The sequence below is a fragment of the Lynx canadensis genome, chromosome B1 (assembly GCF_007474595.2).
Source record: "Lynx canadensis isolate LIC74 chromosome B1, mLynCan4.pri.v2, whole genome shotgun sequence".
NCBI classification, from domain to species: Eukaryota; Metazoa; Chordata; class Mammalia; order Carnivora; family Felidae; genus Lynx; species Lynx canadensis.
In genome coordinates, this window is record NC_044306.2 from 161186887 (window position 1) to 161210153 (window position 23267).

Consider the following 23267-nt stretch of genomic DNA (forward strand, 5'->3'; position numbering starts at 1 on the left):
GTTCTTTTAAATGCTTGCTATATTATACTGAATAATGAAGATTGGATGATGACAAGGCATTTCATCAAGGCTTTTGGGCTTTTATGTGAATATCTGATACCATCCCAGTAATTCCCAAAGCTTTCATGCTTATTTTATTTTTGATGTGTTACAGCATATAGCCAATACAGCCTCTGCTATCTTAATGTGCTAAGGTAAAATGGAATGTGCTGGTGATTGATCAATTGGATTCATCAATGTTTTAAAAGGCAGTAATATGATTCTTTTTTAAATTAAAAAAAGAAATAATTTTGGCAGTCTGATTATGATGGGGAAGAGACATACCAATCTAGTGAATAGATTATTGGTGCAAGAATAAGAAACAAGACCCACTATGTCTCCTTTCCAGGACTGGTAATGGGGTTCAACCCAGGTCATTTTGGAGGATTCCAAACCAGTATCTTGGAAGACCGATTGAGGATAGGAGCCTCTCTTCCCTGCTGTGTCCCAAGTGGATAGATAGCAGACATCTCTTTCTTTGCACGGTCACAGAAGTACATCTGATAATAGGACCTGGGTTTGAATTGTGGCTCCATCATTTCTTAGCAGCGTGGCCTTGGGAAAACTGTTTGACCTCACTAAGTGAGCTTGTTGCGAGAATTAAACTGAATAACACATTCTTACCATAGTGCTTCACACATAGTGCTCAAGGTTAATTACAAACTACTAGCCATCTAGAAAGTAGAGCTTTCTTTCTAACCAAGATATGTTTAGGTTGCTACTAGAGGGAGTAAGCATCTACTTCCTGCATCCACAGGTGACTTGGTTTTCTGAACCTGTACCTGTCTCCTCCCTATTACTAGCTCAGAGTAGGAAAGCTATGATGCTGGCAGCTATGTGGTAGCAGTGGTGGAAGCCATGGATTGCCACTGAAGTGATATGATCTTGAAGATGAAAGTCAGTGGTGGCCCTCTGACTTATGACTCCCTGGACCTTCCATTCATTTTTTAAGCACATAATTTAATGAATTAAATTCGTTTCTTTTTGAAATACCTAGAACTCTGATGGGTACACAAGCTCAAGATTATTTTATTTATTTATTCCTTTATTTAAAAGAAGTTTTAAGTTTATTTATTTATTTTCAGAGAGAGAGTGCACAAGAAGGGGAGGGGCAGAGAGAGAGGGAGAGAGAATCTCAAGCAGGCTCCGCACCATCAGCACAGAGCCCAACGGGGCTCAAACCCACAAATGATGAGATGATGACTTGAGCTGAGATCAAGAGTTAGATGCTTATCTCACTGAGCCACCCAGGCACCACTCAAGATCATTTTAGTAAAGTCCTAGCTTTGATTCTGGATCCCTGTCTGGGCCATTATTCTTCCTTTCTTCATAATCAAGCTTCTGGAAAGAGTAGTCCTTCTATATTGTAAACGTATCCTTTATCTCATTTTGTACTCAATTCTACCACAGTCTGGCTTCCTCTCTGCTACTAAAGCACTGAAATGCTTTGACCAAGGTCAGCAATGACCAACCAAATACTAAATTCAGTAGACTTTTTCAGTCCTTGACTTACTAACCATCATTGAAAACTATTTCATTAGTTTGACTGTTGATCACACCTTTCTTTCTGGAAACTGCTCCTTTCTTGATCCTTGTGACACAACATCTTTTAGTATTCTCCCACTTCTTTGGTCAGCCTCTGTTGTGAGCTTTTTCTTCTCTGATCCCATTAAATGTTTGTGCCCCCTAGGGTTCAAGCCTCAGAGCTCATCCCTTCTTACTCAGTATACTGGGCTTCTGTGAATTCAGCTACTATCCCCATGGTAATGACTCCTGAATCTCCACCCCCTCCTCTGTGTAAAATCCCTGCATATTCTGGGCACTGTAGACAACACCCTCTCCTTCTGCCTCGAGACACATTGAATTCTGAAAACACCCTGCCTGGGTCTTTCGTTCTCTCATGACTTTATCAGATGGCTTCCCCTCATCATTGTTATATCTCTCTCCCACCAAATTTTCCTGAAATATAAAAACATTTGCTTGTTAGACAATGGTTTTTTAGAGACAACACCGAAAACAGAAGTGACAAAAGAAAACATGGATCAATTGAACTTTATCAAAAGAAAATATTTTGTGCTAGGGGCACTTGGGTGGTTCAGTCAGTTAAGCTCAGGTCATGACCTTGAGGGTTGTGAGTTTGAGCCCCTCATCGGGCTCTGTGCTGACAGCTCGGAGCCTGGAGCCTGTTTCAGATTCTGTGCCTTCCTCTCTTTCTGCCCCTTCCCTGCTCACACTGTCTCTCAAAAATAAATAATAAAAAAATTTTTTTAAGAAAATATTTTGTGCTATAAACAATATCACCAACAAAGTGAAAAGACAATCTGCAGAATGGGAGAAAATTTTTGCACATCATATATCTGTTAAGGGACTTATATCCAGGATGTATAAAGAACTCTTATGACTCAATAATAAAGAGATAAATTAAAAATAGGCAAAAGAGGGGAACCTGAGTGGCTCATTTAGTTAAGCATCCGACTCATGGTTCATGGTTTCGAGTCCTGCATGGGGCTCTGAACTGTGGTATGGAGCCTGCTTGGGATTCTCTCTCTCTCTCCTTCTCTCTCTCTCTCTCTCTCTCTGCCTTTCCCCAACTTGCTCTTTCTCTCTCTCTCAAAATAAATAAGTAAACTTAATAAAAATAAAAATAGGCAAAAATTTGGATAAGTATTTCTCTAAAGAAGGTATACAAAAGCCAGTAAGTACCTCAAAAGATGCTCAACATCCATCAGGAATCGATAAACATCCACATGGACAAACCATAATGAGATACAACCTCACATTTACCAGGCTATAATCCAAAATATAGACAATAACAAGTGTTGACAGGGATGTGGAAAAATTGGACCCCTCATACATTGCTGGTGGGAATGTAAAACAGTGCAGTCACTTTGGAAAACAGTTTGACAGTTCCTCAAAAAGTTAAACATAGAGTATGATCCAATCAGCCAAAAATACAAAAACACTAATTCAAAGAGATACATGCACTACTATATTTATAGCAATATTACTTACAATAGTCAAATTACTGAAGTAGTCCAAGTGTCCACTGATAAATAAATGGAAAAAGAAGACGTGGTATATAAATACAATGGAACATTATTGAACATAAAAAAATAACAAAATCTTGCCATTTGCAATGACACAGGTGGAGCTGGAGAGTATAATGCTGAGCAAAATAAGTCAGTCAGAGAGTCAGAGAAAGACAAATACCATATGATTTCACTCATTTGTGGAATTTAAGAAATAACAACAATAAAAAAAATGAGCAAAGGTAAAAAGAGACAGAGAGAGAGAGAGAGACAAACTAAGAAAGAGATTCTTTACTATACAGAAAAAACTGATGGTTACCAGAGGGGAAAGGGTGGAGGGATGGGTTAAATAGGTTATGGGGGTTTAGGAGGGCACTTGTTGTGATGAGCACTGGGTGATGTATGGAAGTATTGAATCACTATATTGTACACCTGAAACTAATATTACACCATATGCTGACTATACTGGAATTTAAAATTAAATTTAAATTAAAAAATTTTTTTAATGTTTATTTATTTTTGAGAGAGACAGAGACAGAGCATGAGTGGGGTAGGGGTGGAGAGAGGGAAACAAAGAATCTGAAGCAGGCTCCAGGCTCTGAGCTGTCAGCACAGAGCCCAACGCAGGGCTTGAACCCACAAACCGTGAGATCATGACCTGAGCCGAAGTTGGACTCAACTGAGCCAGCCAGGCACCCCTAAAATTAAATTTTAATTTTAAATAGTTACCATTATGACCTGACAATTCCATTCCTAGATAATATACCCAAGAGAAATGAAAACATATGACCACACAAAAACATGTGCACAAGTGTTCAGAGCAGCATTATCCACAATAGCTAAAAAGTGAAAGCAGTTCAAATGTTTATCAACTGATGAATGGATGAAGAAAATGTTGCATGCCTATAAAATAGAATATTATTTGGCAATAAAGAGGAGTGAAGTTCTGATATATGCTACAACATGGATGAAGCTTGAAAAGATTGTTAAGTGAAAGAAGCCAATCATAAAAGACCACATATTGTATGATGCTATTGATTTGAAATGTCCAGAATAGGTAAATCTATATATAGAAAAAGTAGATTGGAGGTTGCCAGGGATTGGAGAGAATGGAGAATGGCTGCTAATAGGCATGACATTTATTTTGGGGTGATAAAAATGTTCTGAAATCAGATGGTGGTGATGATTGTATAACTCTGTGAATATACTAAAGCCATTGCATTGCAAACTTTATTTTTTTTAATGTTAATTTTTTGAGAGAGAGAGAGAGCACAAGCGGGGAAAGGGCAGGGAACAAGAGGGACAGATCTAAAGCAGGCTCTGCACTGACAGCAGAGAGCCCAGTGTGGGGCTCAGACTCATGAACTGTTAGATCATGACCTGAGACGAAGTCAGACTGAGCCACCCAGGCGCCTCACATTGTGAACATTAAATAGACCAACTCTGAGCACCTGGGTGGCTCAGTTGGTTAAGCATCCGACTTTGGCTCAGGTCATGATCTTGCAACTTGTGAGTTCGAGCCCCACATCTGGCTCTGTGCTGACAGCTTAGAGCCTGGAGCCTGCTTCAGATTCTGTGACTCCGCCTCTCTCTTCCCCTACCACACTTGTGCTCTCTCTGTCTCTCAAAAATAAATAAACATTAAAAAATAGAAAATAAATAAATGGACCAACTGTATGATATGTGAGTTGTAGTTCAGTAAAATTATTTTTAAAAGCCAACCCACTTGCTTGTCTTTTAAGGCTCGGCATGAATATCATTCCTTCTTATTCACTCAGTTCCCTCAACAAATATGTGCTGAATATCTGTGATATGCCAAGCCTCCTTGTTCTAGGCTTGGAGACAGAAAGGTGAGTAAGATAGGCAAGAACCCTGCTCTAAGTGGGCAATATAGGTGGGAGATAGAAAATAAATCAGTAAACAAATAAGTGAATAGTTTAACTTCAGGTTCTAATGGGTGACTGAAAAAATGAGATGGGGTAAGGCAACAGAGAATAATGGAAGGAGGAGGGCTGGCCAGGAAAGGCATCTCTGAGGAGTGGCATATGAGCTGGGATCTGAATGTCAAGGAAGCAGGCTTATAAAGATCTGGGATCAGAGTATTTGAGGTAAAAGAAAAGTTTAATCAGCTCATGGAACAGAAAAAAAGTATGACTGGAGTACAGGAAATGAAAGAGAGAGAGGCAGGAGACAAGTCCAGAGAGATAGGTGGGGATCCAGACTACATGGACTTCACAGATTATTCAGAGAGTTTGAATTTTTCTAAGAGCAACAAGGGGCCATTGAAAAATATGACAGATGGAATTTTCAAAAGATAGCTGCACCAATATGAATCCCATCCACACACTATTACAAAATGACTGATACAGAAGTGCTGATGCATAGGGGCACGTGGACCCCAATGTTTATAGCAGCACTCTCAACAATAGCCAAATTATGGAAAGAGCCTAAATGTCCATCAACTGATGAATGGATAAAGAAGATGTGGTTTATGTATATAATGGAATACTACTTGGCAATGAGAAAGAACGAAATCATTCCATTTGCAGCAACGTGGATGGAACTGGAAGATATTATGCTGAGTGAAATAAATCAGTCAGAGAAGGACAGATATCATATGTTTTCACTCGTATGTGGATCTTGAGAAACTTAACAGAAGACCATGGGGGAAAGGAAGGGGAAAAAATAGTTACGAACATACAGGGAGGGAGGAAAACAACAAGAGATGTTTAAATACAGAGAACAAACAGGGTGGGTGGGGGTGTGGGGGAGAGGGGAAAATGGGTGATGGGCACTGAGGGGGGCACTTGTTGGGATGAGCACTGGGTGTTGTATGTAAGCCAATTTGACAATAAATTATATTCATCAAAAAAAAAGAATCACAGGAGGATACTTACTTCGTCGTCAAAAATAAAATTGTAAAAACAAAACAAAAACAAACAAACAAAAAACACAAAATGATTGAAACTCTCCCATTTATGTTACTCAGTCTGAGTCCAGACATGGGCTTATCATTCTCTGACCAAGAGTATAGCAGAAATGAAACCATGTGACCCTTGCAGGTAGGTCATAAAAAATACAGTTTTACTCTCTCTCTCTGTCCCCCCCCCCCACCCCCCCTTCCTCCCTAGACACTTTCCATTGGGACCTAACTACTGTGCTGTGATGAAATGCAAACTGGTCTTGACAGAAAGATCACCTGGAGGGTCCATGTGGAGATGTACTGAAGCTCTCAACCAACAGCCAGCTTCAACCACCAGTCAGGAGAGAGGATGAGTCCTCAGATGATACCAGCCCCAACCTCTGAATGCAGCAGCTAAGCTTCCAGACATCATGGAGCAGAGACAAGTTATCTCTGCTGTGTCCTGTCTGAATTCCTGACACAGAATTTATGAGCATAAAAACTGGTTCCCCACCACCCCCCGCTCCTGCCCACAGCAGTCTAAGGTCATTTGTTACATAGCTATAGTAAATGGGACAAAGGGTACAAAAAAGGAAGTCCGTGTGATTTGTTCATATTTTAAAATGTCATTTACGTTTCTGTGAGAATGATACAGAGTAGAAGCAAAAAGACTTATGAAGGCTCCCTAATGTGTCCCAGCCAGAACCAGTTACTTCATCTTGGACATACTTCTAGCATGTTGCCTATAAATGTATTGTATTCATTGGCAGACATCTCCCTCAAGGAGCTTAGAATTTAGTAGTTTTTCTCTTAGGAAAGCTAAAGTAATTTTTGTCTGGAAATCCTGAAAGATTTCCTAATGAAAAAAAATATTAAAATAGTTGCCTTCTTAGTCCTATGGGGCCATACATAAAAGGAACATGGGCTTTATGAATTAGGGAAAATATCAAATTAATGAAAATCAATTTCTTAATCTTCTGGTGATAGTGTGGATTGTTTGAGTGAAGATGTTTTACTCATTGTGCCTATGGGTAATAGTGACAAGAATGCTTATCTCACAGGCAACTAAAGGCTAATGAAATAACATTAGCAAGTTATTAAAGACTTTTTAAGTTAATTTATTAATTTTAGTTATTTAAGACTTTTAATAGTGGATACTGGCTTCATAGCCAAAGCCCTTGATGACACTCCCTCTAGCCTGAGAAAATGTGTGCGTGTGTGGAGGGAGGTAGGGTGAGGGGGATGAGGAATGGATCCCTTTTATGTGTTGTCATCTTCTTAGACCAATTATGTTGCCGCATTTCAGCCATTCACTCTGAAGACAGCTGAGTTTGATTTCTCAACCATTGCCAAGAAATCCATAATTGATTCATTTCTTTTTAAAATGGAGTGAGTGCTTATTAGCATTGTGCTAAATAACATTCTACAATTTTACAAATGTTATGTGATTTAACCCTTACAATGAACCTATGATAGGAGTACTGCAATTTCCAGTTTACAGATAAAGGATGCTGAGGCACAAAGAGGCTAACTGCCTTGAACGAGATCATATAGCCAGACAGAGCCAGGATATGAGCCCAATTCTCTCTAGCTTCAGAGTCTGAACTCTTAGCTCAGTGCTATATTGTCACTGATCTTCATGGATGCTGCCCAATGGGCAGGTGGCAGTAATTCAATGATGTATGCCCCATTTCCTTTATAAAATCTTCTTTGCCTTGGCTTTATCAGACTACAGATATATCTAGCTCCTCTGAGCTATTATAACACTTACTGTCTGTATCAGTCACTTGACATCTATCATTTATTGTCTTACATAGTGGTGTTCGATTTTGTGTGTACACATGTTGTGGCCTGCTTCAGTTGGGGATCTTTGATTGCAAGCTAAAGTAATTAACTTCAGCCAACTTAAGTGATCCTTTCACTCCCTGCCCCCAATATGGGAAAGAATATTGGGTGATTCACAGAATCAAAGAAAGGAAAACAGAACCACCTGACCTTGGGAGGAATAGAAACCAGAACAACTCTGGGGGTCTTTAGAGAAGACACTTATGGATGGTCTCTTTGGTATGACCATTGGAATGACTTAACTCCAAGGGCCTTCATTCCACCCAATTATCACTGTGCTCAGGATTCAGATTCCTGGTAGAGACAGAGAATCTGGTGGGTTTGACTAGTATAGTCATCTGCCTAATCCTTATAGAGCACAGGGGCTGTGATGGATGGTGACCAGGATCCAGAATGATTCTACTGTGATACAGAATGAGCAATAATTCAATTCATTTCTAGAGTGTTTTGCTAAATTATATGCCCCCTTATGAAGAGCAATATGAGGCAGAGGGATCTTGAGTAAGCAGTAAAATCACAATTCTTAGGATGATGCCTTAGGGGAAGGGCACATCATGTTAGGCTTCATCAGTAACAAAGTGTTTAGTCTATTATACTCCCATTAATTGTCCCCCCTTTTTTTCTATTTACAGAACTGTTGACTGTGATAAATTTTATGGTTTGATTAATCTTACATCAGACTATGCCTCCTGAATAAACAAACATGGAAATGAATTAATATGAGCACAAGTTAGAAGTAGTACATTTATAGCTATAGTTAATTCAAAGTAAACTTGGTTTATAAAATTCCAAGTAAAGTTTTAATAAGTAAATTTTAATACACACTACTTAAAGATGTTTTTTCAAATTAAATTTTAGAGTCTACAAACTTTCTTATGAGAGCATATAATGTTTTGGATTAAATGTTATATTATTCCATTACTTAGAAATCCTTTTAGAAAGTTCTCTTTCTCTAAGTGCTATAATATTGACTGGTCACTGCTGAGCTCAAAGGAGTTGCAGAGAATCAATATTGGCTTCGTTATTGTTTGGCAAAGCCTTGGAAGTAACCTAATAAGAGCTATTGGACCAGAAACCCAATCCAAAGATAAAAGGCTTTTAAAAAAATTATAGCAAATGCAAGATATGTTAAATTCTAATGAAACAATGTAAACTTTCTTCCAAAAGAACCCTCAAACCTTTTTGCACATATCATTATTAAAATCATCCATCAAATGCAAAAAAAAAATCATGATTATGCTTCTCAAGACCCCAAAATGTTAAATCACTTGCCCAAAGTTACCCAGTAAATTAGTGTAAAAGTTTGGGCAAGAATTTTTTCATCCTATATTTAACTTATTGTGCAATGAAAGTTAAATAGAAAATTTTAATGATTAATAGTAACATATATAACCATTAAAGAGATTAAACCCAATCCTCTAAAATTTCAGACAATCGCACCTATTCTTTTTACTGTTTTATACATGTTATTTTTACATATTTGCCATTAATACACACATATAATTCTATGATCACATTTTTTTTGATTTCTGAGTACAAACCTCCTACATTTCTCCTCATGTTGGACACAAGAAACCAACCTAAAACCTCTCACTTCAGAATGTTCACATGGGCATTTGCATATTAATCCAATAAGATTTTTAGTTCATCCTTCCTTCTCAAACAAAGGCATATCTTCCATTCTCTACTTAGCCCTAAAGTACTAAATGGGTACATGACTATTTATTTATTTATTTATTTATAACAGTAATTTTTAAATATTAAAATCCAAGTTAGTTAACACATAGTTTAATAATGGTTTCAGGAGTAGAATTTAGTGATTCATCACTTACATATAGCATCCAGTACTCTTCCCAACAAGTGCCCTCCTTAATGTCCATCACCCATTTAGCCCATCCCCCCACCCAACACCCCTCCAGCAACCCTCAGTTTCTTCTCTGTATTTAAGAATCTCTGTGGTTTCCCTCCCTCTCTGTTTTTATCTTATTTTTCCTTCCCTTACCCTATGTTCATGTTTTGTTTCTTAAATTCCACATATGAATGTAGTCATATGATATTTGTCTTTCTCAGACTGACTTATTTTGCTTAGCATAATACACTCTAGTTTCATCCACATTGTTGCAAATGGCAAGATTTCTTTCTGATTGCCAAGTAATATTCCATTGTGTATGTGTATGTACACATACACATACACATATACGTACCACATCTTCTTTATCTATTCATCAGTTGCTAGACATTTGGGCTGCTTCCATAATTTGACCATTGTTGATAGTGCTACTATAAACATTTGGGAGCATGTGCTCCTTTGAATAAGCATTTTTATATCCTCTGGATAAATACCTAGTAGAGAATTTGCTGGGTCATAGGGTAGCTCTATTTTTAATTTTTTGAGGAAACTCCATACTGTTCTCCAGAGTAGCTGCGCGAGTTTACATTCCCATCAACAGTGCAAAAGGGTTCCCCTTTCCCCACATCCTTGCCAACATTTGTTATTCCCTGAGTTGTTAGTATTAGCCATTCTGACAGGTGTGAGGTGGTATCTCAGTGTGGTCTTGATTTGTATTTCCCTGACGATGAGTGATGTTGAGCATCTTTTCATGTGTCTGTTAGCCATCTGGATGTCTTCTTTGGAAAAGGGGCACATGACTTTAAAACTAATGTACTAGTTCATTTGTGCAAAAACAGTAACTTGATACTTCACTTGAGTAGTAAAATCAAGTTTACAAAACCTTTCATGAAATGAAATACTGGTCCTCTAATTTACAATGGAGTGTCTGCTACCACATCTACCCTTCTGATTTAAAAAAATATTTTTTTAAATATTTATTTATTTTTTAAAGAGAGAGAGAGAGAAAGCACGAATGGTGGGGAGGAGCTGAGAAAGAGGGAGACAGAGGATCTGAAGTGGGCCCTGCTGACAGCACAGAGCCCCATGTATGGCCTGAAATCACGAACTGTGAGATCCTGACCTGAGCCGAAGTCTGAAGTTGGACTGAGCCACCCAGATGCCCCTCCCCTTCTAATTTTAATTGCAAATGAATGGAGCCAGACTACTGATGATTGAATACGTTTTTCTCTGCATACAGTGTGTCTAGAAAACAAATCACTATTCAGTTATAGATTTCATACTTGGAAAGGCAATGGAAATTCTAAAATATAAATTGTGAATAACAAGGTTACTGTGCCTGGGGAAGTTCTGAGGTAGTATTTAATAATCAAATGCATTACTGAATATCATTCAGAATAGGTACGCTTTTTTTTTTTTTTTAATGTAACGGAACAAGAGGAAACTTCTGGTACAGAGCAGGCATGTAATAACAATGGCTATCATTGATTGAGTACAGTGCTGGGTACTGTGCTAAGTACTTTCTGCATATTATTTCATTTAATTCTCACTATAAAATTATAAAGTGGGCATCATTGTTTTTATAGAAGAGGGAACAAAGCTTAGAGAGACACCCAACTAGTAACAGCTTCTTAGGGCTGGGACTTAAACCTAGGGCTGTCTGATTGCAAAGCTCGTGCTCTTAACTGTTATGCATTTTATTTTGATAAATAGATGCATTTATGAATGAAGGAATGAGTAAGGGTTATATTATAGGTAGGAAGAAAAAGGGAATTACCTGCAAGTCATAAAATAGCTGTGGCTTAAATAATAAAGACATTGGGTCATTTCACATAACAAGAAGGCTGGGCAAGTTCGGAGTTAAGTAGACTCTTGCTTTTTGTGCTCTGTCATCTCAGTGCATCCGCCATGCCTTTTTATAACTGCAGCTCTAACGATCTCCTCATATCATGATACATGAAGACAGAAGAAGAGGTAAGGGCAAAAGATCCTGTATATAACCTTATTAAGATCCTTATATAAATCTGATAAACTTCTCATCAAGGTGGAAAATCTTTTCTAGGGCTTCTTAGCAGATTTTCTCTTATATCTCAGCGACAGAAACTGGGTCACACGGATGCATAACCTCTAAACCAAACATAGGCAAAGGACAATAGGATTGTCATGGCTGCCTTGGACCAGATCAACCCTGGCTGCCCATTATAATCACCCAGGAAATTTGTAAGAAACCTGGGCCCCACCTTCAGAAATTCTTATTTATTTGTCTGAGGTGAGATGCAGATATCAGTTTTAAACATTTCCCCAGGGATTTTAATATGCAGCAGGTTGAGATCCAATGGTTTATTTCAATCTTGATTTTCTTGCCTTTGTTTGGCCATGTTCCTAACCTATAAAAAGTAGAGCTCTGTTAGCAAGAAAGAGTAGGAAGACCCCACAACCCACACTGGCTATCTGAGGAATTTACAGAAGTCTAGACTCTACAGAAGATACCGTTCAACCATAGACCCCAAATGGTGTCACTTAGGCCAAGTCAGTAAACCAAGACCTAATAATACCTAACCTAACTGCAGTTTCAACCCTCCAGCAATGTAACCTTTAACCAGTCAGTCAGGAATTTTTTGGTCAGCACTAATCTGACCCATGGGTCCTCTTCAGTTCCCAAAGGGAGATGAGGTAATCCACCTACTAAAACTCTGTTGTTCCTTGAATGAAGGTGACCTCACCTGAAATGATCCTTTTTCTTCTGTTTGTGATCTTCTTGTTCTGCCTTTAAAAACCTTTCCCTTTCTGTAGCCCTTTGGAACTTCCCCCTACTCTCTAGATAGGATGCTGCCTGATTCATGAATCACTTAATAAAGCCAATTACATCTTCAAGTTTACTTGGTTTAGTTTAGTTTTTCTAACAGGTTCTCCATGCATTCAATTCATTTCAGCAAGCATTTGCTGAATTTGTACTACTATGTTTGCAAGACCCTGTGTGTATAAAGTAAAAACTGAGCAGAGCACAATTTTTCTTTATCCGGTGGGTCAATTTCCTTATAATAGTTCCTTCACTCAGTACCTAGAATGAGTATCAGTCTTCAACATCCAGTTAGCGAGCACTTAAGACAAGGCAGCATATTAGGTGTTGGGCTCAATCAGTGAACAAATCAGGGAGAGCCTCTGCTCTAATGGCACCTACATTTGAGAATATGGTTGTGCTCTACATAACGAAGGAAATAGTAAAGAACTATGAGTGACTGTTTCCTTCTTCCATCAATTAACAATTCAAGCTTTACCTGTTTACTTTTTAAAGTATTTATTAAGTACTTAAATGTGGTAGATGGATACCTGTGAACAAAATGGTCTTGATCCTAATCATAAAGCTTGTGGTCTAAGTAGGGGAGACAATACCAAGAAGTAAAAAGACAAATATATTTCAAATTATAGTAAGTGCCAGGAAGAAAAGAATAGGCTGTTCTAAAAGAATTACAGGGCAATGTAATTTAAGTTAAAGAAGATCAGGAAAGGCTGTTTAAAATTAAATGGAGACAAGAATAAAATGCAGATTAGGGCATATCCCTTCAATTTCTTACTTTCTTCTCCACTATCCTTTCCTTTAGCTAACTAGACAAATATTTAACTTCTAGAATAACCCACCATCTTGCATAACCGAGTTAAACTGAAATGCTGATCTCAGAGAAGCTGCTTTCTTAAGATCGTTTGAGCAATTTGCTCATAGATTGATGGTTGCTCTGTCTTGCTTGCTATATTCTCCATTGCCTCTTAGTACCTGCTTTCCCCATCTTTTTCATACTTTCATACTCTCTCTTTCCATCTACCCCACTGCCTTTTGACTGCTCCCCCATCCTCTTGAAAATAAGAATTAGTCCTAAATGCATTCAGTATCATATGCACTTAGGAATTTAGATGCGTGAGTATTATAGCACAGTGCCACCAAATTTAGCAACCTGAGAACTCTTTTAAAACCACAGCGTTAATATCAGCTGTCTCCCAAGGAAGAAAAACACAATTAGTCCTGATTTGTTCAGAAGTATACATAATATAACTCTACATTATAAAGCCTGGTATTTCAAACTGTGGCCTAGAGACCAACAGCATTGATGTTACTTGGGATCTTGCTAGATGTGCAGAATCTTGGACCAGACAAAACCTGTTGAATCACAATCTGTATTTCAGTAAGATCTCCATTTGTTTCATATGTTCATTCAAGCTTGAAAATCTCAGATGCAGAAGATTCCAAAGCAGGTAACTATGAGGATTCATAATCCTAGTTCTTTGACATCTTTCTGTTACATATTCAAGCTGTTATAGCCATTTTTACTTTCTCAGTACTTTTTAACCTACAGTTATCCTTTAAGTTACCATTTTCAGCATTTTGTTTAGAAGTTCACTGTTCATTTCTGCCTATCCCCTCTAGCAAACAATAGTATAGATCTTTAAGGCCCAGAAAATTATGGTTGATGGGAGTCATCCATTGCTTTTTCCTGCTAGTGGAGATATTAGACAGTGTTGGCCCTTAGATGTGATGTATATTCTATCTGGATCATTCCTGTTATCCATAGAGAAAAGCAAAGTCAGCACTTTGAGAGGGAATTTAATGTGTGGAGTAGCAACTCTGTTAATACTTAGCTTGGACCTTGATCAAGTCATGGGATTTCCTTTGGCCACAGATTGTTACCTATAAATGTTCAGGTTTTAATGTGTACCAATAAAGACATACATACATACATACAAATCTGACTTAAAGTTTTTCAGTTAAATGTTGAACTGATATAAAATAAGATTTATAAGGTCTATGTAAGGGATAAGGAATCATGATAAAATAAAATCCATGTATCCACTGCCCAGTTGGAGAACATTATAATTTATGCCCTTAAAATCCTATGTGTACCTGCCAGATACCAACACTTCCCTTCTTTCTCCTTAATCACCTCTCCAGAATTTTGCCATTGTTGCCTTGCTTTTCCCGAGCTTTACCATATTTGTAACTCCAAACAACATATTGTTTTATTTGGAGGGCTTTGAAATTTTATATTAATAGAATCATATTGCATGCATTCTTGTGTGATTGACTTTTCTCATCTGACATTATTTTCCTGACACTTGTCTACACTGTTGTGAGCATGTAAAATTCACTCATTTTCATTTTCACTACTATTCAGGTATTCTACTGAATGAGTATACCTTAATTCTGTTGATGGACATTTGGGTTTTTGCAGGTTTTTTTCTGTTATTACAAACAGTATTGATAGGGTCTTTGCTAAGACTGCTAATGCCTAAGTACATGAGTCTCTTTATGGCAGTGATTCTCAGTACTCACTGAGTACCAGAATCACTGGGGTGTTTTTAAAAGATATAGGTGCCTGGGGCGCCTGGGTGGCGCAGTCGGTTAAGCGTCCGACTTCAGCCAGGTCACGATCTCGCGGTCCGTGAGTTCGAGCCCCGCGTCAGGCTCTGGGCTGATGGCTCAGAGCCTGGAGCCTGTTTCCGATTCTGTGTCTCCCTCTCTCTCTGCCCCTCCCCCGTTCTTGCTCTGTCTCTCTCTGTCCCAAAAATAAATAAACGTTGAAAGATATAGGTGCCTGGGCTCCACTTTGGCCCAGTTGAAATGTAATTTCTGAAGGGGAGAGCCCAGGCATCTGTATTTTATAAGCACACCATAGTAGTTAGGGGTAAGATCTACTGCTGTGGAACATGGGCTTAGGAGTGGCTTACTTGAGAGTCCTAAGTTGCACTCATCTTTAACCTTACTAGATAGTGTCAAGTTGTTTAAGTGATTGTACCCAACTTATGATTCTTTCAGAAACATTTGTTGTTCTGGTGGTCTCAATCCTTTTAAATTTAATTTACATTTCCATGACAAATAAAGGCAAATGCTTCACACTGGCCATTGCCTTTCCTTCTGTGAAATGCCTTGTACAAGTTTATCTTTTGTCCGTTTTGTCTATTGCTTTGTCTTTTTTTTTTTTTTTTTAATGGATTTGTGGTTTTTTTGTTTTTTGTTTTTTTAGTTTTGGCTGTTGTTAAACATGTTGTAGTTATTGTCTCTATTTGTGGTTTGTTGTTTCACTTTCATCAAAAGTTGAATGTAAGTTCCTAAATTTAATGAAGTCAAAATTATTACTTTTTTTCCTTTATGATTTGCCATTTGCTTATTTAACAAAACCTTCATCCTGAGGTAAAACAGATATTCTCTTATGCTGTCTTCTAAAAATTCTATGTTTTTGCCTACCACATTTAGGAATTAAATCCATGTGAAATTCATTTTGTACATGGTGTGAGGTAAGGGCTAATTCCTACATTTTCTCTTATGGATAACCTGTCCCAGCACCATTTACTCCAAATTTATCCTTTCCCCACTGATTTTCCATGGCACATGTGTGGTAAAGATCCATATTTATGTGGGTCTGTTCCTGGACTCTCAAGTTTTGTTCCACTGGTCGATTTATTTTTGCACCAATAACAATCCTGCTTTAATTATAATTATTGGTATGGAAACTCTACTTCACTCTTCAGGAGCATCTTGGCCATTAGCTTTTCTTTTGCCGTAAATTTTATATAAATTTTTCTTTCATTTTATAAACAGCTTGTCAGTTCCCATATAAATAAAACCAAACTGAAAGAATTGTGAGGTTGACTGGAATTGCATTGAATTTTTCATCTCCAAGTATTTTAAGATTTTCCTATCTTTCTGTTACTGATTTTTAGTTTAACTTCACTGTGTTCTGAGAGTGGGCACTATATAATTTCTAGTTTTAAAAATTTATCAAGGTACACTTTATGGTCCGGAAGGTGGTCTATCTTGGTGAATGTTTCATATGACCTTGAGAAGAATGTGTATTCTGCTACTGCTGAGCAGTCTAAAGATGTCCATTATGTCCAACTGATTGATTAGGTTGTTGAGTTCAGTTATGTCCTTGCTGATTTTCTTCTGCCTGTTGGATCTGTCCATTTCTTGTTTGTTTGTTTTTTGTTTTAATTTGAGAGAGAGAAAGAGTGTAAGTGGGGGGGAAGGAAAGAGAATCTTAAGCAGGCTCTATTCTGTGTGGAGTCTGGTGTGGGACCTGATCCTATAACCACGAGATCATGACCTAAGCTGAAATCAAGAGTCAGACACTCAACTGACTGAACCACCCATGTGTCCCAATCTGTCCATTTTTTAAGGAGGTGGGTTTACTTTTATATTTTATTTTTTTAGAGGTGGATTTAGGTCTCCAACTATAATGGTTGATTCATCTATTTCTCCTTGCAGTTCCATCAGTTTTTGCCTCATGAATTTTAATGGTCCGTTGTTAGCTGTATACATGTTAAGGATTTTTATGTCTTGTTGGAGAATTGACTTGTCATTATATAATTCCCTTCATTATCCCTGATAACTTTCCTTACTCTGCAGTCCTCTGTCCGAAATTAATATATTTACTCCTGCTTTGATTAATGTTAGCATGGTATATCTTCATCCACTTACTTTTATTTTTTTAAGATTTTATTTTAAAGTAATCTATACACCCAACGTGGGGCTTGAACTCACAACCCCAAGACCAAGAGTCACATGATCCACCAACTGAGGCAGACAGGCATCCTTTTCATCCACTTACTTTTAATCTATATGTGTCTTTATATTTAAAGTGGGTTTATTACAGCCAACACAGATAGGCATACCTTGGAGATAATTGCAGGTTTTTTTGAGGTCACTGCAATAAAACAAATACCACAATAAAATGTGTCAAATGAAATTTTTGGTTTCCCAGTGCATATAAAAGTTATGTTTACACCCCTCTGTAGTTTATTAAGTATGCAATAACATTATGTCTAAAAAAATAATGGATATACCTTAATTAAAGAATACTTTATTACTAAAAAATGCTAACCATTATCTAAGCCAACAGCAAGTTGTAATCACTGATTACAGATCACTGTAAGAAATATTACAATAATGAAAAGGTTTGAGGGGTGCCTGGGTTGCTCAGTTGGTTGAGCAACTGGCTCTTGGTTTCAGCTCAGGTCATGATCTCACAGTTTGTGGGATTGAGCCCTGCGTTGGGCTCTGTGCTAACAGTGCTGAGCTTGTTTGGGATTCTCTCTCTCTCTCTCTCTCTCTCTTTCTCTGTCCCTCACCTGCTAGTGCTCTCAGTCTCTCAAATTAAAATAAACAAATAAATAAATAAATAAATTTAAAAAAAAGAAAAAGAAAATGTTTGAAATACTGCAAGGATTACCAAGATGTGCACAGAAACATGGAGTGAGGAAACGCTGTTGGAACAATGCACAATAAAGCAAGAAGCAATAAAACAAGGTAGGCCTGTAGTTGGGTCTTATTTTTTTTTTTAATTGTTTTTTTTTAACGTTTATTTATTTTTGAGACAGGGAGAGACAGAGCATGAACGGGGGAGGGTCAGAGAGAGAGAGACACACACAGAATCTGAAACAGGCTCCAGGCTCCGAGCTGGCAGCACAGAGCCCGACGCGGGGCTCGAACTCATGGACTGCGAGATCATGACCTGAGCCGAAGTTGGACGCTTAACCCACTGAGCCACCCAGGCGCCCCTAAATTTTTTCATGTTTATTTATTTTTGAGAGAGAGAGAAAGAGACAGAGCATGAGTGGGGGAGGGGCAGAGAGAGAGGGAAACACAGAATCCAAAGCAGGCTCCAGGCTTCAAGTTGTCAGCACAGAGCCTGACGCGGGGCTCGAACTCACGGACCATGAAATCATGACCTGAGCAGAAGTTGGACGCTCAACTGACTGAGCCACCCAGGCGCCCCTGTTGGGTCTTATTTTTTGATCCACTCTGGCAATCTCTCTTTCAATTAGTGCATTTAAACCATTGACATTTAAAATAATTTTTAATATAGTTGAATAAGTAGCTACAATATTTGTTACTGTTTTCTAATTGTTGCACTTGTTCATTGTTCCTAGTTTTGTCTTTTTTTTTTTTTTTGTCTTTTGTGGTTTTAACTGAGCATTTTAGATGATTCCATTTTCTCTCCTTTCTTAGGATATTAATTACACTTCTTTTTAAACTTTTCCGGGTGGTTGCCCTCGAGTTTGCAATATATATTTACAAATAATCCAAATCTTTCAAATCACCCTATACCACTTCAGGGATAGGAAGAGTACTTTATAAAAACAAAATAATCCTAATTCCTCTCATTCTTTGTATCATTGCTATCATTCATTTCACTTATACATAAAATACATAAGCACACACACATACACACACACACACACACACATAAATAATTGAATATGTTGTTGCTATTATTATTTGGAACAAACTCTTAGATCAATTAAGAACAAGAAAAATAAAAGTTTTTATTTTACATTCACTTATTCCTCCTCTGGTGCTCTCTGTTTATGTAGATCTGAGTTTCTGACCTCTATCATTTTCCTTCTAAAGAAGTTCTTTTAATATTTGTTGCAAGGCAAGTGTACTAGCAACAAATTCCCTCAATTTTTGCTCATTTGAGAAAGTCTTTCTCTCTCCTTCACTACCCTTGAAGGATAATTTCCCAGGATATAGAATTCTAGGTTGGTGGGTTTTTTTCTCTCAATACTTCCAATATTTCACTCCACTCTCTTCTTGCTCACTTGGTTTCTGAGAAGTCAAACGTAATTCTTATCCTTGTTCTCCAAGAAGTGAGGTCTTTGTTTTCCTCTTCTTCTTTCAGGATTTTTTTTTTTTTTAATCTTTGATTTTCTATGGCTTGATAATGATATGTGTAGGTGTAGCTTTTTGGGCATTCATCCTGCTCTTGTTTTCTGGAACAGCTTCCTGGATCAGTGGACAAGTTTGGTGTTGGTCACTAACTCAGGGGACTTCTCAATCATTATTGTTTCAAATATTTCTTCTCTTCCTTTCTGTGGGGAATAAGTTTAGGAAATATCTGAGCTTGCACCAATGGGTTAACAAGGTTTAGGATGAAAGCATCCAAGATTAGGTAAACAGGGCCAAAGTGCCCCCAGCATAGTACAAAAGTAAAAATCCACTTCCATAGGTTGGATGTCTAGAATAGGTAAATAGGTAAACAGGGCTATAGACCCCTGGGAGCAGGGTGAAATTGCCCAGAGGGGAGCTAATTAGCAAAAGAAAGGTGCCTTGTTGACCCTGAGGTAGCATGTTCCATGTCTTATCCCCTAGGCAAGTTAAGACAAATATGTGAGGCCCCTCATGCCTGCTGTAAACAGTCATCTGCTCAGTGCAGGGATTTTGTTTTCTTTTGACCCAAACTCCTAACACTGGATATCTTCAAAACTCCCTTTCTCTCACATAAGATTTAATGTTCACTGTTTCACTGTCTCTTTCTGCATGTCCATCACATTTGTAAGCCTTCTGATCCTAATAAAAATGGAGCAATGACCCTTACTCTTGTCTCCTCCTGGATATTAGCCTCTCTCGCATTTAATTCTGCATCCGTTCTCTTCCTGGACAAGAGAGAACTCCAGACTTGAAGTCTGAGACACCTTTCTCTCTTCTTCTGGTATTCCCATTACATGCGCATTATACCTTTTGTAATTGTCCCAGTCTTTGGATATTCTAGGCTTTCGTTGTTTTTTCCCCCTTCTAGTCTCTATTCTCTTTATGTTTGGCTTTGGAAGTTTCTACTGAGACATCCTCAAGCTCAGAGATTCCTTAGCTGTGTCCAGTCCACTAATACGCTCATCAAGGGCATTCTTCATTTCTGTTACAGTGTTTTGATCATTAGGATTTCCTGGGTTTTTTTTGGAATTTCCATCGCTGCGTATGTTGCCCATCTATTCTGGCATGCTCTCTATCTTACCCATTAGAGCACTCAGCATCTTAATTATAGTTGTTTCAAATTGCTGGTCTGATAATTCCAACAACCCTGTTGTATCTGAGTCTTGCTCTGATGTTTGCTCTATGTCGTCAAACTGTTGTTTTTTTTGTTTTTTGGTTTTTTTTTTTTTTTTTTTTGCCTTGAATGTGTCTTGTAATTTTTTCCTTCATAGCCAGATGTGATGTACTGGGTAAAAGGAACTGCTGTAAACAGGCCATTAGTAATGTGGTGGTGAGGTGTTGGCGGTGGGGAGGGGGGGACTGTTCTATAGTCCTATGAATAGGTCTCAGTCTTTCAGTGAGCCTGTACAACCAGACTATGAACTTTACCTGCGCTTTTCAGTCCTCCTTCCCCCTTTATGTGGGAAAGGATGACTAGAGTGGACTGAAGATGGGTATTTCCCTTGCTCCATGTACAAGGCTAAGCCAGCTGGAGTTGGATATTTCCTTCTCCCAGGTCCTCCCTGCCAGAAGCACAGGGGGATTTTTCTCTGATATTCACTGTGAGAACCTAGCAGCACTATGGGATGTAAAACTCACAAATATCTGAGGGACTCCCAAGGACTGGATGCCTGGAATTTTTATTTCTCAGACTTAACCCACACTCAGTCTCAAGCAAATTGTTAAGTACAGTTCAGTTTTCCCTACCTGGGCACTGGTTCCTGTGGGTTTCAGCTTGTGGGTTTCTGCTCCAATAAGTTCTACCGTTAGATCTCTCTAATTGTAGTAGTGGTTTTCCTTGTGACCTCACTTCTCTTACAGATCTAAGAAGAGTTGATTTTTCAGTTTGTTCAGCTTTTCACTTGTTAGACTGGAGAGGCGACTTTCAAGCTTGTTAGGCACAGGGCTAGAATATTGGAAATCTGTACTGAATCCTTACATTTGAGGATAACTGCCACTTCTACTATGTTATGTGTTCTTACACGGACACATGAAATATTCCTCCACTTACGTAGGCCTTCTTTAATATCTTTCAATAGTTTTATAATTTTCTTCATAAAGGTCTTATACATCTTGTGCTGCTATAATAAAATACCATAGACTGAGTGGGTTAACTAACAGAACTTTATTTTCTCAGTTTTGGAGGCTGGAAGTCCAAGATCAGGGTGCTGGCATGGTTGGGTTCTCGTGAGCTCTCTTTCCGGCCTGCAGATGGCTGCCTTCCTGCTGTTTCCTCACATGGCAAAGAGCCCTGGTGGCTTCTTACAAGGGTACGATTTCTACTGGATCAGGGCGTTATACTTATGACCCCATTTAACCTTAATCTCTCTCCTTAAAGCCTTATTTCTAATCAGATTCTGGCGGGGGGGAGGGGATGCTGGTTAGGGGTTCCACATAGGAATTCTGAGAAGATACATTTCAGTTAATAGTACAATGGTTTGTTAGATTTAGTCCTAAATACTAAACATTTTTGATGCTATTATAAATGGTTTTATTTTTCTTATTATACTCTTAAGTGTTTTATTGTAAATGAACATGTAATTTTTGTTTACTGATTTTATAAGAATTTGCTTTTATACAAAAAATAGCAAATAACAGATCTAAGAATGATATTACCAAATTTTAACTTTTCTGAAAAAAATTTTTTTTGAAAATGTCTTTATTTCAGATTCATTGCTACACAGAGTCACATAATCCTCAAAATCTAAGTCTACAACTGATCATCACAAGATCCCTGTCCATATACACATTAGTTAGACAGAGGGAAAAATTCTGTACAATATTTTAGTAGTTACATGATTTGAAAGCAATAGTGAATTGGTGAAAACTGAAGAACTTTCAATGCATTACACACAGGATAACTATTCTCAAATACAAGAAACTAGGCAATAAAAGAAAACTTTCTGTTCAGTTACAGAAGAATGCTAAAGGCATTTTATGATGAGAGAAATGCTTTAAGTTAGTACACAACCTACTGGGTAAATAAAACTGCTACATAAATTGGTACTTTTGTTCTTGAATATTTGTAGTATGGTATTACCCATTTACCTGACATTTAATAATACATAAAGTTCAAGTCTGGGTTCTCAAGACAGTTACTTGATAATTTTGAATAGTGTCTGGTGTACCCAGTGTTTTTTTCATTTATCTTTCACTTTTTGGGACACTCAATTTGCTGTTTTTCCTTTCACATGCCCCTGTTAGCACATATGGCCAAGCAACCACCTGTAACAGGGAAGTCTCATGTTATTAGTTACACAGGTAAGGGAAGTTGCATATACCCACTCCTCCTATCCAGTCTGTTGACTTAAAGCAGCAGGGGCAACCTAGCACCTAAATCTTTTCTTGCCACACACACACACACACACACACACACACACACACACACACACAATAGTAGACACTTCTTTCATCTATCTCTTCTGTTTTAGTGGGACTGTGCAATGCTGGAACAATAATCCAGAATGTCCTGAATGGTGAATTCCATCGTAACGCCAGATCCAGGATAACAGCGAGCTATCAAACCTTCAAAGTGCTTATACTGGCGTATAAATTCATCTTGCATAGAGTGCCACACCACCTATTATAAAAATGAAAATAAGTTACTAAATTATGAATGGAAATATATAATCAAGTTAAGTAGAAATAATGTCAAGACATATTCTAAGAATTTAGCAGTGTAATGGTTAAGAACATGCACCCTGGCTCCTTAGACTTAGAACATATGTGACCCTGATTATGTTGAATCACTACCCTGTGCCTCAAGCTCCTCATCTGTAAGCCGGGGTAGTAACAATGATACCTTCCTCATAAATTTCTTGTGAGGATTAATGAGTGCATGTATGTAAAGTGCTTAGAACATGT

The 23267-nt window shown here is 38.0% G+C and overlaps 1 protein-coding gene across 4 annotated transcripts in view; it reads right to left on the reverse strand.

Moving 5' to 3' along the window:
- Positions 1–22044: 22044 nt before the first annotated feature.
- The window catches only part of EXOC1 (exocyst complex component 1), a 62034-nt gene continuing 60811 nt past the window's right edge, over positions 22045–23267 (reverse strand). For all 4 annotated transcript variants that reach the window (XM_030313840.2, XM_030313843.2, XM_030313841.1 and 1 more), the window contains one exon: positions 22045–22983. In XM_030313840.2, coding sequence (XP_030169700.1) covers positions 22831–22983 — 153 coding nt within the window. In that variant the 3' untranslated portion in view covers positions 22045–22830. The remainder of the gene's footprint in view (positions 22984–23267) is intronic.